The sequence below is a fragment of the Rattus norvegicus genome, chromosome 2 (genome assembly GCF_036323735.1).
Source record: "Rattus norvegicus strain BN/NHsdMcwi chromosome 2, GRCr8, whole genome shotgun sequence".
Taxonomy (NCBI): Eukaryota; Metazoa; Chordata; class Mammalia; order Rodentia; family Muridae; genus Rattus; species Rattus norvegicus.
Genome location: NC_086020.1, coordinates 151,178,181 through 151,196,991, shown reverse-complemented (window position 1 = coordinate 151,196,991; position 18,811 = coordinate 151,178,181). Strand labels below are relative to the sequence as shown.

The following is an 18,811-nucleotide window of genomic DNA, read 5'->3' as shown; positions in this document are numbered from 1 at the left end:
GTCAGATGTGAGAATTAGATCCCATGAAACTTGAGTTATAGACAGTTGTGAGCTACCATGTGAGTTATGGAAATCCTTGAGATATCTCTCTAGGTAGGAGGATATTCTGTAATGATCACCAAATGATTTTTTTAATTGTTTTCTCCAGAAAGAAGATGCCTAAAGTTTTGTTTTGTTGGACTTTCAAGGAAAATTCAGTTTTACAAAAAGAAAAGCACAGAAAAATTCCTGTCATTGTCAGACTGTTGCTTATAAGATGTTATCTTTTGTCTGAAGGTCATGTTAGTTATTAATAATGATTTAAATGAATGACATTTTGTTTAAGTCATTTTGTTTTAGTGTTTAAGTATAAGACAAAGCATGGACACATTGAGAATTCACCAAACTCAGCTAGTCCCTCTTTAGATTACCCTGTTATTACCTTGGAGTACTCTTGGAGCTTCCCCAGGGCGAGAACAGAACCACAGTTGATAATCTTCAATGCTCTGGAAGGCAAGAAGAAGCAACCATCACAAATAAGCTGACATGGGAGACTTGAAGAGTCTAGCAATTTCCTTTACTTTTCATATCTAGCTCTGTAGCAGGGAAATTATTTAGACCAGTATTAATGATATATCTTCTGAACACAGGTTTGAGCAAACAGGATTGATTTCAGGAGAAAACCTTTGGGTACTTGCCTTTCCTCCTGGATGGAGCCTTGATCTACTGATCCACTATAAAATAAGAAGTTGCATTCAGCTATTAGCACTAACCAAGACGAATATCATTATGTAATATCTCACATCTGGGCATACTGAGCAAGGAATATTTAACTTCAACTTAACATGAGCACACAACCTAGTGCTCACAGATGCATATATTCACAGTGACTATGATGACTTTAGCAACGGAACATTTGAAAGATATGATAAATTAGATAACAGTGAACAAAATACTCAAAAACAGAGAGTCTTTGAGGGTACCTAGAAGGGAAAACTGCTTTTGGCTTTCAATGTGAGATGTCCTGTCTCTGGAGATGAAGGACCTAGGTCTATTCTGGAAAATAGATGCAATGCTGGAAAGAAGGTCTGGAACGTATTCACTGCAAAAGTGTTATGGATCCATTTGAAACCATCATCGGAATAGAACTTTCTGTTGAATTATTGAGCACCACCCAGGAGTGGCTCTAACCAGAATTGTTAATTTTATTTTCTTTTAGACTCCTATTTAAAACCAATGACATTGCCCCATATAGATTGTAAGTATTATACTGGAGACAAAAAACATACCAGCAGACACACGACCAAATACCCATCCATGCCCCAACATACACAGAGAGGTGATAATGAAACAGAAAGAGAAAAAGTGTGAGACAGAGTGGAAGGAAGGGAGAGGGAGTGGAGCATAGAGACAGAGACAGAGCATCATGGAGATTCTCATTTTACAAACTCACAGAAAGTGATAGACACGTACACACAAACCCATCGCAACACTCATACATACACAGTTAAACAGAGATAATCATGCACACTCTAAAATAGAAAAACAAAGATATATACACATATGGATGCAAAAAGAATATAGAAAAACAGATGCATTCATTAAAGACTTATTCAAAGTTAAAAATAAACACACCAGAACATGTACGCTTACACCTCCATACAGAGAGATAAAAACAAGAAGAAATGGGCAAGATGAGAGAGTATAGTCTAATTTAAAAAAAAAGAAAGAAAAAGAGAAGCAAAGACGAAAGAAAACTCTTCCCAGTAACATTGGTATCCGTTAAATTATGTGTGAGCATATGACAAGTTAATCACAATTTATTTTAAATTTTATTATCTAGTGAATCTAAACATATAGCCCAAATCATTAGGCTATTAGTTCATTAAATCACATAAAACTAGACAGGAATTCAAGAAAAAATGTCACTCAAAGGACTATTATTATGTCTTCGATAACTTCAGGTTAAAAAGGTAGCATTTGTCAAATATGATATATCAATGTATAGTGATCTTATTTCTGCTGTATATACACATTTCCACATATGTGAATCTCAAAAGCAAAATTCCATTTTAACTCAAAGTAGACTGAAAGTAACTTACATGTTTTCTCATCATTGGCAGTAACTTGCTGATTATGTCATTGACTGTATCGAAGTTTGTTGCTGTTACATATAGAGGCTATAGAATGTGCAGAGAGAAAAAAATGCTTTAAAACAATGTGGAAGCTCATGTACAAATTTACTATGATCTAATCTTTGTTGATAACTTATACTCTGTAACGACTCCTCTAACATGTAACTTATTTTCTTCCCATAAGTCTGGAAGACACTCAGTATAACATATTTATCTGAAAATTGAGAGCTTGGGTACTGAGAAATCAAACATGACTGTCACAGGTTGTGTAAGATAAAGGGTGACTGAGATGCCATGCGTGTTAGTGCTAAGCATCCCGATTTTTCTTTAATTATGGCATAAGGTAGTCATGGAGGGCTCTTAAAAGGAGAGAAGAGACATTTGCTACCTCCCAATTGGACTTCCAGCATTAGACCCTACTTCCATGAGCTGCATGTGCACAGCTCTAGGGAAATGAGGATGAGAAGCAGCACAATTATTTTTATAACAATTCAAATTAGTGAGCACTCTTCTCATATCAGGGTTGTAAATAGTAAAATGGTATACAGATACTCTATATCTGTACACTCTTGTTGAAATCTTTTAGGATGTTAGACCTAGATATCCAAAATATATATTTTACAGAGAAGACTCCATTTCTTAACACACCCATGTATAAGGAAGGGTCCTGGACTATTAGCTCTCTACTGCCTCTCATATTTAGAATCTGCTCCAAAAGCCTAGGAAGACAGCAAGAAGGAAATAGCATGAAATCAAAGTGTAGTAGTCTGAGAAAACAACACTGATGTACTGGAAATCTATACATTACCAGACAGTGAGTAGATAAGTATATTTTTATGAAGTTAGTTTCTATATTGTCAGATATCTGTGATAAGGATTTTAAGTTTCTAGGAAAGAGTCCCTTCAATAAGAAACACAGCACAGGTCTCTCTCCCTATCCCTAACCATAACCTTGAACAGAGACCGAAGGAAATCACTTCACAAGCCATCTCTTTCCCAGAGATTTTATATGTTATTTTTTTTATTATTCTTTATTAATCAACTGCTTGGCATAAACTCTTACTTTGAAAATGAGGAGAGTTTGTGTATGTGTGTGTGAGCCTCTGCATGTGCATGTGCTTGTGTGTGTGTGTGTGTGTGTGTGTGTGTGTGTGTTTGTGTGTGTGTGTGTGATAGTTTGTTTATGTGTTTGTTTGTGTGGTTCTGAAGACTCATCGAAGACCCTAATGTTACAGGTCAGCTTAGTAGAATTTTATGAAAAGGACACCTTACCCTAACTCATTTTGCATGTAGTTAAACAGAGGGTAACAATTATGCAAAAGCATCTTTGAATATGAAAAAAAAGCTCGGATCTTGTAGTTGTAATGTAACATGAAATTAACCAATTTAAGGTTTTGTTCATAATGTAAAATTAATCATCTATGGATGAAAATGTAGATCAGGGATCAGAAATCATACATAATAGAAGGAAATAAACACATGTAAGTTTCCTTCTTACACCAACATGGCTCAATGAAATATGTGCATCCATTCAAACCATATACACACAGGAACATAGACACATATACACACATGCACACAGTTAGACGCAAATACAGTTAGACACAAACACCCACACACACAAACACACAATGTGAGCATAGCACATTAAGGAAAAGTAAAGCTTCTGTTTTTCTGTTGAATATCTGAAATATCCATGTAATTATAAGACAAAAAGTTTTATTATAAAGAATTCCACACATGCCATAGGGTAACTATTTGTATAGGACTTTAATTCACATTATGGTAAAAAATTTTGTTTTCAGACCATTAGAAACATATCAATGTTTAATAATGATTGAAAAGATGTGTACATTTCTTCCTGACGGTGATTTTGTTTACAAAACAGACTTCAAGACAAAGAAACTTTTCAATATAATATTTTTAAAATTAACATTTTTAAAGCGTGCATATGAAAATACAATGGGAAGTTTTATAATACATGTTTAAATAATTCTTGACTCATGATGAACCACAAAAATGTGAGGCATTCTTATATCATTCTTATATCATTACAATAGTTCAAATGTTTCTTCTCTGAGGAATAAAATGTTTTAATTGTTCAAAAATAAATAAAAATATAGCTAATTTAATAAATTTGACTATACATTCAGTTAGAAATAATAACTGTAAACATTGAAATTGCATATTAATAGAATAAATGTTCAAGAATTTGGTGATACTATTATTAACAAGGTATGAAATTCAAAACACATTACTTAAAGTCATGTAGGCATGTAGTAAAATACTGTCCCCCAGTCTTGGCATATGCATTGACTCAGGAGGACAATGCAGTTCTTTTCTAAACAATACTAAGCCCTAAAGAAAATATTTTATACATTGATAATCATTGCACTCAAGAGAAGATAAGAACACGATTGGGGAAAAATTGGAGGGTATCATGATACTGTGCAGGTGATTTGGCATTTCTATACTTATATGAAATTACCTAATAAAGATAATTTTAAAATTGTCTACATCGATATACCTTAAAATATAAGCAGTGTGGGAAAGTACATTGAATATTAAGAGTAAGATAAAAGGAAAAATTTGGAGGAAATATACAAACATGAAAATAGTAAAAACATTTTCCTAATTTATCCATAGAAGATCTTTACAGGTGTATCTTAAGTATAATGAAATACATGGATAATTCAAAAAATTTCAAACTATTAAAAGAAAAGGCTGAACTATTAACAGAAAATCAAAAAACCAATAAGAAATTTGCATATATGTTAATATTTATAATACATATAATATAAAAATGAAGTATTATGTATTTCTAAATACTCACTAGAGAACATGGAGAAAGAAAATAATGGAGGATATTGAAGAAAGGTAGAAGAGTGTTTTGATGATTTGATAATGTCTCTTGAAGGACAAGAAGGAAATATCATAACAGGAATGCAAGCTAAAAGTAAATATTACTAATATTCTGAACTACACAAAAGGTTTTCAGTAATTATGGTAGGATAAAATATTAAAGCATAGAGTCATAGGAGAAAATTAGTAAAACTGTTCATTTCATAGGAATTGTATCTAAGTCACAGGAGTGTTGAAAGACATTAGGAATATTGTTCATGTCCTATGCTGAGGGTTTGCCACAGCTGAAGTCAACAGCAGAGGCAAGAGAACATTTCCCTATGGGTCGTTCTGCTCTTCTCTGTCCTGAGGACACAAATGGTCAGCCACGTTAGTGCTTGTTCCCTGATTTATGTCACAGAATTGAAATTTATTTTATATTATATTTAATTACTGTTTTGTATAACGTAGACCTGGTAAATAGAAGAAATTGCTTGGTGATCTAAACCAGCTTCATTGTTTTCACCTTGGTAAGTGTAGTGTAGTATCCACAGTGACGTGTTAGAACACTGGCTTTAGGTCCATTTTATACCCATTAGCATTTATGAAAGACAGAGATGGTGATCACTAAGCCACAGTCTTTTCTGCTTTACAGTAGGAAATGTCTTCAATGCTCTACCTGCTGCATAATAGTGAAATATTTGATCTGCACTAAAACAATACTGGAAAGTAGGCAATAATTTAAGCATTAAGAAAATAGACAATTATTTAAAAGACACTTAAGTTTAACTCAGTGATAGAACTACTGAATAGTATGTGTGAAGTTGTGAGTTTTATCCTAAACACTGTACACAAAGATGAACACAGACACACGTAAACACCACACACACACACACACACACACACACACACACACACACACACACACACACACACCACTGTTAAATTTATCAGGGTAATTTGTGAACAGAAGTTATGTGTAAAGATGCCCTCCTGACTAGATATTCAAATGAATATGAGAATAAAAGGCCACACTTTTGTAGCTGATATTCAAGTGCAGGTGTGAGGGTGCACAGTCAGGGACATAGAGAAGTAGCACAGGATGAAGATTAGGAGCTAAAATATCACTGAGCGATTCGGTAAGGAGAGGAACTCTAAATCTTTATGATAATCTTACATAACAAGACTGGGTTACTAGTCATAAATATTTTAAAATATATAAGGAATAGTGGAAAAAACACAAAAGGCTATATATAAGCAATAAGGCCTCAGGAGGGGGCAGTTTAATTGTAGTAATAATACCTCATGGGAATGATTTGCTGTTGAAACTACTTTATTCAATTTTCACTGATTTAACAAAAATTATTTCCTGTTTTCAGACGGCTAGTACATGAATCAGTTTTGTTTCATGTTGTTATCTACATGTCACATATGAGAGTCCTATGTGTGCATGGAATACAGATACAATATCCACACACTAATGCCTACATTCTCTACCTGTCCCTCCCTCGTCACTTCCACTCTCCCCATCAATGCACTTCTTATGTCTCCATCGTCCATTACTTTACAAACTGTCTCTCTCCTAATCATGAACCTGGAATATTAGTTTTCATATGTATTCACATACAGTGTCACAGTATGCAATGTCCTCAGTGGATATCTGCAGGGATAGATCTGTTTTGTTCTGCTTCTTCGCATCACGAATGGATCTGTCAAATGCAATAAAACATATAGTACAGCAAAATTAATTAGTAGCTTATTTCAAGCTAATCCCTATTAATGGTGTTTTCAGAATCATCTTAACTTTCAATACAAGAAAATAAGTTCAGCAAAGTTCATTATTTGACTGGTGAATTCTCAAAAATGTTTCAGAAACAACATGGTCAGGTAATAATAGTACATTGACCTAAATAATATAGCCAGTCCTGAAAATGATGTATCTGAAACAAACAGAATAGTAGAAATCTGCTTTACCTCAAATGAGGAAGCAGCCGATGGTTTGAATATGCATACTAGAGTGACATCTACTTAGGGAAACTTAAAGTTAAGACTTGAGAGTAGTGTTTACTCTAATACAAAGAATAAATAATACATGACGAACTTGCCCAAAATTAAATAAAATAAGCAATGGACAGGAGAATATGAAGCATTATCCATTCATCATCTAATTAACAGCTGATTTCGAGACAGACTATGAAATATATACACATATATATATATATATATATATACTTTTTTTAAACAAAACAAAAACACATACTGCCATTCCTATATCACCAAGAAATTAAAATATGAACATAAGTAAAATACCTTTGTAGAAAGAAGTACCACCAAATGGTCTCTTCCATGGAACTGTAAAGTTGAAAAAATTAGAGTTGTGATAAATGGTAAGATTTCTAAAGTTATTATGTATAAAAATATGTTGTTTGTGGCAATTAATTATGGTATAGATGTATTTGGTAGTCTCCAAATGACTCCACTTCTTCACGACCCATCTTTTTGGAGTGGAATTGCTGTCATTTGACACTTTACCATTCCTAAATATAATACTTATCGTATTCTATAAGGGAGAAACACTAAGCATTAAATCACCATCTTTAGAATTTTTACCAGAGGAGTAGAAAATATTCAGATAACAACCAAAGGTGATCTTCTCTTTTGTCAGAGTCTATGACAAATGCTTTTCCATGTAAAGAGCAAACCCATAGAGCTTAGAATTCTCATAAAACGTTTGTTTATGCTATCTGAGTCAACTGTGTGATGACACTAAGAGTTTGGGCAGAAGAATGAAAAGGGCTCAAATTTGGGGTGTGCATGAACTTTTCATGTAGAAAAGAAATTTGAATTTCAGTGTATGCTTGTGTAGAGCAGAAGGCATATGCTACATACTCCCTTTGATTTCCACAACTGCACTCAAGATAATATAAATATGCCATGAGCACATCTTCTTATGAAAATTAAGAATGCAAATTTGAAATTTTCCTTAACTCTGCAAATTATACCTGACTCTGATGGTCTAATGCCACTAGTCCTTTTTAATTGACTGTAGACAACAGTGATAATCTGCTACACGGAAATTTAAATACTTGTGTATTGCATGAGTAATTTTTCATCATTCAACTTAATACAAATTTTAAGAAAATGTGTGTGTAGAAAGTATATGTCACATTTTAATATAATATACTAAACTATATATGTGTGCACTTTTAAAACACAGATAAAATCAGATCATTCTGAGGAGAAGAATGTCTAGGATATAGTAACACCTTGTCCTGTCAACATTTTTCTTAGAAGACAATGCACTTTTGTCCTGCCCCACAGCTCTTGTGGAGTCTTGATGAACATCAGAAATCAGAACAGAAATCACGTACCTACATGTAGAAATGTATATGGTGAAGAGGATAGAAAATCTAGGGTCATCATAGAAGTGGGAAAGTTGAGATATCCTCCTATATACACACACAATAAAATTGATTTTCATTTTGCAAACATTTTGTGATGATGAAAATCTTTGGTGAAAGAAGTTACTAGATACACATTCTTCAATGGTCACCAATAGCCATAGCCTGATTGTTGTTTTTTAATTGGGGAATTTTAGAATGAGTTCTCATTCACTGGGAAGTGAATTACACACCATTAATTCAACCCAGAAATTCTGAAACAATCCTCTTGTGATCACCGGTCCGAAATTTAGTACTTACCAAAAGGTGACAACAGCATTTCCCATAGGCCAATACAGGTAAATGGACTTGGAAGCAGGGCTGTTGTCTGTCCTGAATATGTCCACTTCATTACCAAGCCACAGGTAAGTCAATGGAATGACATGCTTTACTTTAAACTTCTTCTTATTCCTAAAAAGAGAATCAAATATCTCCGTTAGTTTAATTTGCATGGTAGTTGGAATTGTGGTAAGACCCAGTTCTGCCAGCCCCAGAGCAAAGGAGGACACATCCATTTCTATATCCAGGCAGAGCTTCATTTTTAGAAAGTGACCTATTTCAATATTTCTTACCTGGATTTAGTTAAGTAACAACCATTTTGCTTTGCTTTTTCTCATAATACACAAAGAAAATTATTTCAAGACTTTTATTTTTATTAATTACATGTAACAAGTTTTCTAGAATAAAATCAAAATTATTGTTTGACTTACAAAATCCATTTTCTCTTGTGCATCTCCCTGTACTAAATGAATCACTTACCTCTTTCCAGTTGCTCCTTTAGGAAACCCACAAAGTATATATCGCACAAGTAACCAAAAACACGATTCTTTCTACCAATAATTTTTCCAATTAATCAGAAGAATGTATTCCTATCAAACATACTGGCATTTTTAGAAGTATTTTTAACAAACAATCATCTATGAGGTATAAATTTTCTTCTTTTTTCATTCCTTTTATGGATAATTTGCTCTTGAGAATTCTCCATAAAAATACAGTGTGTTTAATGATTTTTTCCTCAATTTTCCTTTCCATTCTATCTCCTGACAGATCTCCAACCCACATTCAAGGATTTTTTTGGAATGTTTTAATGATGGACATAATATAATCTGGTGTGTTTGCTGTGTAAACCCAGGTATTAAACTTACCTTCGAATACTCGTGTTCTAGTATGTGGCTACACAACTGAATTATAAATGACTCCCTCTCTAATTCTGGGGACAGAATATCACAAGAATAAGCCATGCTCCAAAGATTCCTGTATATAATCCTTTAATATTGGAAACATGTGAAGACTAATTGCACTACAAAAAAAGATTCCTCATGTATTCTGATGTTACATGCTATAGTCAAAATACACGCTATCATGTAACATGTAACATGTAACTTCAAGATATACATACACACAAGTCTCAGTAATACGAGACAGTTATATCTATTATTTACGTTCACCATTGAAAACATCTAAATGTATATATATATATACCTATATAAAAATCAAAATTTCCAAGAAATCCTTGAACCTAAAACTTCTCATTCCATGGTCTGTTAAGAGATAAGCTTCTTTGAAAATGGAAATCATGACAATCATTTCTTATAAGCTTGATAACCTTCTTTAGATAATATGAATGTGAATCTAAATATAGTTTTAATTACTATGGCAACCCGACAGAAGGGACCCTATAAACTGCCTTTAAGAAACCAACAATTGCTGTTTCCTTTATTCTCACAACACAAAATGAAGTTGACTTCCTTCCAGCAACTCCACTTATATGGCAAATGATCAGTTTTTTTTCACTTTTCAGATAAGTTGATAGCTATATTTTAAAATAAAGTGTGAAGATTTTCCAGTGTGGAATGTAGGGAGCTGTGTAGAGAATCAAGAAAGATGGACAGATTGATAGACAGCCAGTCAATTCTCTTATATTCAGCCTGCCTCAATAAGTCACTAACTATTTTCTTTGAAGGAGCTTACATGACTGATCAGGGTTGCAGGAAAAATGTACCCAGTTGGTGTATTTATAATGTACAGAAGAACTCTCACCTGAATCTTTTATTTTCTCACAATCTGTGAAATGGATCTTCTGGAAAATAATTCACTGATTCTCAGAAAATTACAACCCCTACCCCCCAAAATGTTATAGACTATTTCATTGATGTCTGCTAATTTTATGTACTTATGAGAACAGCACTTAAAATATTAAAGTGATAATGTCAGCAGCAACATCACACCTTCTAGAATAATAGAAGGCTATGATCATGACCAGTGGAGATTATATATGATGTGGTCCCAGAAAACCCCTCTATGGCCATAAATTGCAATATAACCATGTACACAGCTTCATTCAATCACCTCACTTTTCTCTAGTGTCTGCAGAAAAACCAAGCAAGACTTAGTACCAGCAGTTTCCTATTTTAGTGGAGGGATAGGAGTTGCTTCCTGTCTCTTCATGCTAATGTGGAAGCTATGAGGTCAGGAGACTTACATGTGTAGCCCCTTATGACCAACCGTCTTGCTTCTATACTGTATTTGTAAACACCAAGCAAGAAGGCTCCTGCTTATCATGGATTTATTATTTTATTTAGAGAAATGCGTCCCTGTATATTTCACGAGTCTCTCATAATGACTTGTAATCCTCATAAGTTAGTTTTAAAAATGCTAGAACTGTGGACACATGCTAGCATAACAGTCTCCTTGGTAGCTTGTTGCTAATCTTTTGCCAGATTAAAACAACAGAGTAATACCTTAATTCATTTTTTAAATGTGCCCAAGTAATGTGTCAAAAAAAATGCAATTACGTAGGGTTAGTCAACTAAGCATCAACCCTACTCAAGAAGTAAAGGCCACTAAGGAAATTTGAGAGTAAGAGAGCACCCCACCCCTAGGAAAATCACATAGTTGCTTATCTAATGCCAAATATACCTTCCTGAAAACACAAATACACACAGTATTATACTGACTGAGCATGCTATATTTAAATACTTAGAAACTATACATTTATATGTGTATATACATATCTATTATATATGTGTATCCTAAGTTAGCTTCTATATGAAATAATGTGTAAGAACAAGTAATAAAAAACACAAAGCCATGATTTTAAAAGAGAAGAAGGAGGGATCTATGGAAGGACATGGAAGAGGAAAAGGAAAGAGAGCAGTGAAGTAATTATAATCTCAAAAATAATGGCTAGTTTAAATAGTTTTGTACATTAAATCTTTTCCCATGTGTGGCCTCTTATAGTAAGGAATGCATGATGCTTTTACTTACAGTTTACTGGATATAACCAAAACATCAGTGAAGAGGGTGAGATATCGTTTATTTCTTTTCCAGCCTCTTCGGAGAACCACGGCCCCTTGGCAAACTACGGCTCGATTTTCTTCTCCCACATCTTCCTCAATCATTTCCATGTTGGAAAAAAATGCTCCTCATACAGAACTCCACCTAGCAGAGAAAGTATTCAGTGGATAAGTTATAAGACCAGTATTCATACTCTATTTCAAAGGGTAAATGGTGTTAAAATACAGACTCAATTTTCCAAGCATGATTCTGTTGAGGTATAGACAGATTTAAAATGTAACAGAAAATATGTCATGTATGAAGAAAACTATTGGGAACATATTGAAGAACTGGGATCTTTTCAGAAGTGGGAATCTTTTCTGAAGAGTCATGGGGTAGTTTGAAGAATTGTAAATGGAAGGATCTAGAGAAATAGTTCTCAAACTGTAAATGCTGCAACACTTTAATGTGGATCCTAATGTTGTGGTAATAACATCCAAATAAGTTACTACACTGCTAATGTATAACCAAAAATTTGAAATTGTTTTGAGTACTAATGTAGATGTAGGTTATGACAGATATCAGATATGGTACTCTGAGAAAATGCCATAACTAAATCTTTGTTAGCTATCATAGTAGATGTGAAGAAATAATCAGGTTATCTAGATGATTTAGTTAGGTCTCTGGGAGGGACTCAGAAGTGCCAGGCTTGGTCCAGCTCAAGTACAGTAAAGAAAGATTCCTGATGGTAACAAACAGATAGATAAAAATAAACAACAAAAAGAAGAAGAACAACAACAACAATAACAAAAATGAAAAAGAAAATAAGCATTCGTCAAAAAATTGTGAAATTGTCTTGTCTAACAAAGGTACATATTTCCCTTGTGGCCAAAGGGACATCTGACTCTCCATTGACTTGTTCTTATAGGATATCAGTTCCCATTCTGACCTTCTTTATTCCTGAAGGGGCTAAACATACTTTATATAAATTTAAAATCCCCATCTGCGTTTCTGTTCTTTTCCAACATCCTGTCCCCGTCCTCATCATACTAACTCCTAATACGTGCGAGAAACCCCCTCCTCTCTGTGAGTCCTTTTTCCTGACCAACCTATCTCCTTCTTTATCTTCTGATTGTATTCCTTCTCTTTTCCTAGACTTGATCATATCAAACCTGTTTCTTTTTTCTATATCCTGAAAAAATTCCGGATGCCTCTGAACATTTTCCTCTCTTAACCATAACAATATTGCTGCTCTAATAATGCAGTGGCTTCTGCTTTGGTGGTTCCTTTACTTTCCCTGCTCATTCAGTTTGGATATTTAAAATACGAAGTTACTCAAGTGACAGTAATTCATCCCACAATATGTAATATAATATATGTATATTACATCTTTCAAAGAATTTGTGCAGAAATGTCCTAGCTTCCATTTTTAAGGGACTTAAGACAAACATGAATCAAAGCCTCAAACACAGAACACCTATGGTTGCCATCACACACATCAAGCAATAATGATAGATATGTTTAAATATAGTATTACCTCAGTTTCATGATGAACAAAATTGAAAGTAAATGAGCATGTCATGAAAGCTGTGCATTTCTAATCTGAGTCAATGTTAAATTTGAGATTTAGATTCCAATGAATACAAGGTGTGATGGAAAAAATAACAATTTCATGAAAAGCAGAGAATTCTTAGATTTTGGGTTAGATTTACCAGTTTCTTAAGATCATTATCTGAAGTCATGGTGGGTAATGTACATGGGTTGAGAATAAAGTAATCCTCATTTCTAACTTGTACAGTTTTTAAAAATTTACCCAAATTATTCTCCTCTGTAACTCAAATATACCCCTCTCCATGTGATAACTTTGTTTCTGTAGAAGTTTGGTGTTGACTATTGCTACAATGATTACCTTTTCAAGAAACCACTTTAGGTGAGAGTTATTTCACATGATCTGGAAGAATCAAGACAGAACACTTCCTGATACCATAAGTCTATCATGAGAATCAAATTATATAAATACATACCTTTTTAGATGAGCCTGCAATGAAGAATTCATCGAACAATGTGAATTTTCCTTCGCCTCTCTGCCTCTAAACACCAAACCGGTGACTGCAGTGGCTAGAAAGCAACTGTAGTCTGAGGATTCTGTAGTTGTCAGGCTGAAGAACCATTGTGATGTCAATATTCTATGGCTCATGCCATCTGGCAGAGTGACATGTGCATTCCATTTCTCTCCCTCTAGCTTTAAAACATGGAATACACAAGTGGAACCACCAGTATTTGTAATGAATAACATTTTCACAATTATAAGTATACATATATATGTAGACATAGCTACATCTATAGTTAAAAGCCTTTAACGTCCCAGAGAATTAGAGTCAAAGATAGACAGCAGTTAATGGCAGTCCTTATAGATATAGATGAGAGAGGATACAGATACATGGATGGATACATAGATAGACATGTGTATGATAAGAGGAATATTGTGAAATGCATGTGAATCCTAGAAGATTGTCAAGTCTTATTTTTCAACAAAAGGCTCCTTATGAAAAAGGTAGCATGGAGACGACATTAACACTGTGAACCTTAGACCTGAATAGACACAAAATATCAAAGAATTTTAATTGGAATGTGCTTTACTGACAGAGAGTCTGAAACCTTCACACAGTTCTGTGAAGCCAGACAGCTTTGAAGGATACAGAGGAGGACACACAATTATTAATATGCAGTAAATTTTATAGAGTGTAGCCTAGAGACAAAGAATTGTGATTGAAACAACCTGAGAGATACTCTATAAATCTCAGACTCAATCTCCCATCTAAATATCCATAGCATTCCAAACCTTTCTGTCTTGTTCTACAGGATGGAAACTCTCTAAACGTTCTAGAGTATTATTCCTTATGAAGGCGAACTTTATTCTGGCCCCGCTAGTTTTAATTTTTCTCATGATTTTCTCCCTTTTCTCATGGACAGACTTGGTCACATAAAGTTGTTTTTCTCTCTGCCCTGAGCTCTGTATATTGCACTCTCTCATCTATAATCAAAGCCTGCCCTCTATTATTATATAGACTATTCGTTTGATGGTTTGTCTACTGTGTCCTGCAACACAGTTTGAATATTTAAAATATACATTTACTTAACAGAAGGAAATTTTGATTAAATCGTATATTACCCCTTTCAAGAAATTTGGAGAGACACCATTACTTTTACTTAAAAAGCCTTTAACGTTCCTGAGAATTAGAATCAAAGGGAGACAGCATTTAATGGCAGTCCTTATATTTATTCAAGAATAATGTAAAGATATGGTTAAAATATTAGGAAAATGCAGTTCCTCATTAAATAAAATTGAAAGCAAATAATGAATGGAGTGTTGTACCTATTTTATCAGTATTCTGTTAAATTTTGTTGAAAACAATTTGCAGAATACCAGAATTCTTCTACTGTGGGTTGAGGTTACAAATAAAAAATCTTTGCAATCATGGTGCGTTATCAACTTTTTTGGGCATAAAATAATTCTCACTCTTAAACTGGTCAGATATTTTTAAAGGTTTGCAGAAACTTTTCTCCTGTTTATGGAAATGCATCCTTCTCCTCACATGATAACTCTCTATCATTAAGGAATTGGTAGAGAACATTCCTAACATAAATAGTTTTCCAAGACACTGGTGATTTGAATTACTTCACATAGTCTGAACAAATCAAGACAGACCACTTCCAAATAATATAAGTCAATTATGAGTATCACATTTGTTATTGAAATTACCTTTATGGTGAGATAATATGGAATGGAGAACTCTGATTCAATGTAAAATTTTCTTCTCATTCCCAGCATACAATATTGAACTACATACAGCAGTTAGTTGACAAACTACTGAAGTCTGCGGACTCTGTAGCAGTCAGGCTGACAGAATGTTATGGTGTATTAGAAGAGATGGCATGTTTTGACAATGTGACCCATGCATTTCATTTTCTTTTCCTTCTACCCTTTGGTTTTAAAGCATGTGTGTGTGTGTGTGTGTGTGTGTGTGTTTGTTTGTTTATGTGTGTGTATGTATATATTTTACATATATATTCATATTTCATAAATAGAAACACTGAGATAGATATACAGATTGATAGATGGATGGGTAGATGGTAGATATCTGCATTTTGAAGGAATACTTTGAAAAATATTTTGTAATATATATTCACCCCGAAAATTCTTACTACCTAGTTCATTGAATCAATCAAAGGTCAACAAGAAAAATTCAGTATTCAGATACCATGAACTCTGTGGGCCTTAATATCTAACAGAGACAAAACTCACAATTACTTTAAAGATAAATGTGCTTAAGTGAGATAAATTCAGAATGCTGAAAGTCAGACAACACTGAGATCTACAATAAAGAATAGATAATTATGAGTGTATAGTTACATTTTTATAGTAAATCCTAGAGACTCAAAGCATGGAGAATGAACCAACCTGGGAGATAATGTGTAAATGTCATAATTAAAACAGTATACGTTATGTACATTATCCTCATAAAACGATCATGTAATCTTAGAAGGTTTATGATTTTAAAACAAAGGAATTTGAGTGATAGTGTCAAATTATACCTTTTGCAAACTGTATTTCAACTGATGTGTGTAGTTACACAGAACTAATGAAGATAGCACAAGTCTATCAAACTACAATTTTTTTCATGGAGATTGTCTGCTACGTAATTCTAACTGTAAGGAAATACATTGTAGTGCAAGTAATAAAAGAAATACAGAATCAAATCTATGTTCTCGAATGTCCTCTACTTTATTGAGGGTGTGTTTTTCTTCCTACCACAGGCGTCTCCCATTTTCTACTCAGATGTTCCCCATTCTGCACCAGTCAGCCTCGTTCATACACAGTCTTTTTCTCTTTCTCTGCTCTGAACGCTTCCATATGCTGCTGAACATTTTTCTCCAAATAACATACTTTCCAGTAATAATGGAGTGATTACTATTTTTGTAGGTTTTTTTTACTGTGCCCTACTCATATGATTTAAAATTTCATGTATACTTTTCCTATATGAATATCACTCTGACCAAATCATGTTTTATCTTTCAAGAACTATGTACAATGACACCAAAATTTTCATAGACATACTTTAAGATCCCTAGAAATCAAAGTGTGACGGAGAAACAGCAGTCAGTGGTGGTCACCAAACATTTCAAAAATAACATAAAGTTACTTTATAAAATGTACCAGTTTCATGATAGTTTCATGAACTAGTTTCATGATAAAGAAAATTAGAAATAAATGAGCATATTTTTAGCTTCATTCCTTCCTAATGAAAATCGATGTTAAAACATTGAGAGAAGTTTTAAAGAACATAATGTATATATTGGAAATAATAACACTGTTGAAAATCAGAGCGTTCATAGATTTTAGCTTGAAGCCAGACAAGTTTAAAACAAAATGTTGTGGTCATCATCATCGTCTGCAAAACAATTAGATAGTCAGGAATATAATACTTTCTTATTTCTTGGATATTGAAAATTTGCATAAAACATTGTCCTGGCAGTTCAGAGCATACCTCTACTCACGTGACAACTTTGAAGTTTTAGGAATTGGTATTGAACATTGCTACCATGAGTACTTTCCATGAACCCACTTTTGAGTTAAAAGTTAGTTCACATGATCTGGAGGAATCAAGACAAAAATGTCTTTATTTCAATACACTACTGTGAGAATCAAGTTAGTTATTATAAACATGCCTTTACACTGGAGCCAGGATTGGAGAAAGTATTACTAATTGTAAAATGATCGCTTTATTTCCTAGGACAAAAAACAAAGTGCTTTTGCAGATGGTAGACCAAACACTAAGGTACATTTTTGTCTGATTGCTCTGCTAAGACTTCGAGTAGTATATTTGAATAAGTAGGGAGAGAGTGGGAAGCCTTGTCTAGTCCCTGGTTTTAGTGTGATTGTTTCAACTTTCTGTCCATTTATTTTGAAGGTGCCTACTGGTTTGCTCGATATTGCCTTTGTTATGTTTAGGACATTCTGTATTGGGAGAACTGTGTTCTGATGATTCCAAGTAGCCTTGGTTTCTGTTGTTTTCAATCTTGTGCTTGCCTCTTTCCCCCTGGTTATCTCTAGTGCTACCTGCCCATTGCTGTCTGTGACTGGAGCCTGTCTCTACTATGATACTGGTTGTGACAGAACTCCCCAGAGTTCAGCTGTTTCTGTGATTCTGTGAGTCTTGCAACCTGTGATCCTGAGGTCCTGAGATCCTGGGTGTGTTAGAGCTCCTTGGAGTCAAGTATTCTCACAGTGTTGCAAGACTAGGTGAGGATCCAGATCCCTGGGTTTACTCCAGTCAGTGGAGCAACTTGAAAGTAACCCGTTTCTCTGGCTGGGCACAGATCTGTGTTTCTTTGAGTTCTGTGTGGTCATAGTTATGCTGTGTATTGGGAAAAATGTTGTGACCTCAAATGTAATGTTGAGTTCATCAGAGCTCCAGTGGTACTGGTTGTGTGAAATCTCCTGGCGTCAAGCTTCCTTTGTGATCCTGGGATCCTGAGATCCTGTGAATTTCAGAGCCTCTGGGAGTTGAGTTTCCTCTGGGTGTTGTAATAGTGGATGCAGAGACAGCGTGCCAGGTGTGCTCTGTGTCCAGGTTCAGGCCATGTTCAGCTGTTCCACTGGCTGGGCCAGGTTCCTATGTCTCTAGATCCTGGGGGATCCAGTTCCTTCAGGTGTTGGATTACATGTTTTGGCCTCTCCTGTCATCCTGTTCATTTCACAGCACCTGTGAGTCAGGCTTCCTCTGGGTGTAGGACAGGGTGCAGAGCCAGCACACAATGTATGCTCATTGCCAGTTTATTCACAATATTTAAGATATGGAAACAGTGTGAATGTTTTTAAATTGATGAATAAATAAACAAAATTGTGATATATATATATATATATATATATATATATATATATATATATATATATACTGTACAAGCCCATTCAATCGTTAAAAACCGGAAATGACACTTGAAAGTAAATTGATAGACCTATAAATATCATAATTGTTTTAAGTTGGTATACCAAACTGATAAAGGCAAATACTGAAAATTCCCTCTCATCTATGATTGTTAACTTCAAATTTTACATGCAAACATACAGGAAGGAAA

At 34.2% G+C, this 18,811-nt stretch overlaps 1 protein-coding gene across 1 annotated transcript in view; it reads right to left on the bottom strand.

Moving 5' to 3' along the window:
- The window catches only part of Tgap1l10 (GTPase activating protein testicular GAP1 like 10), a 94,812-nt gene that overhangs the window by 22,804 nt on the left and 53,197 nt on the right, over positions 1–18,811 (bottom strand). Inside the window, exons 24-29 of the mRNA XM_063282810.1 lie at positions 11,663–11,816; positions 8,657–8,806; positions 7,266–7,307; positions 6,583–6,664; positions 2,082–2,159; positions 422–485 (exon numbers count right to left, since the gene is read on the bottom strand). Of these exons, the coding sequence (XP_063138880.1) occupies positions 422–485; positions 2,082–2,159; positions 6,583–6,664; positions 7,266–7,307; positions 8,657–8,806; positions 11,663–11,816 (570 nt within the window). The remainder of the gene's footprint in view (positions 1–421; positions 486–2,081; positions 2,160–6,582; positions 6,665–7,265; positions 7,308–8,656; positions 8,807–11,662; positions 11,817–18,811) is intronic.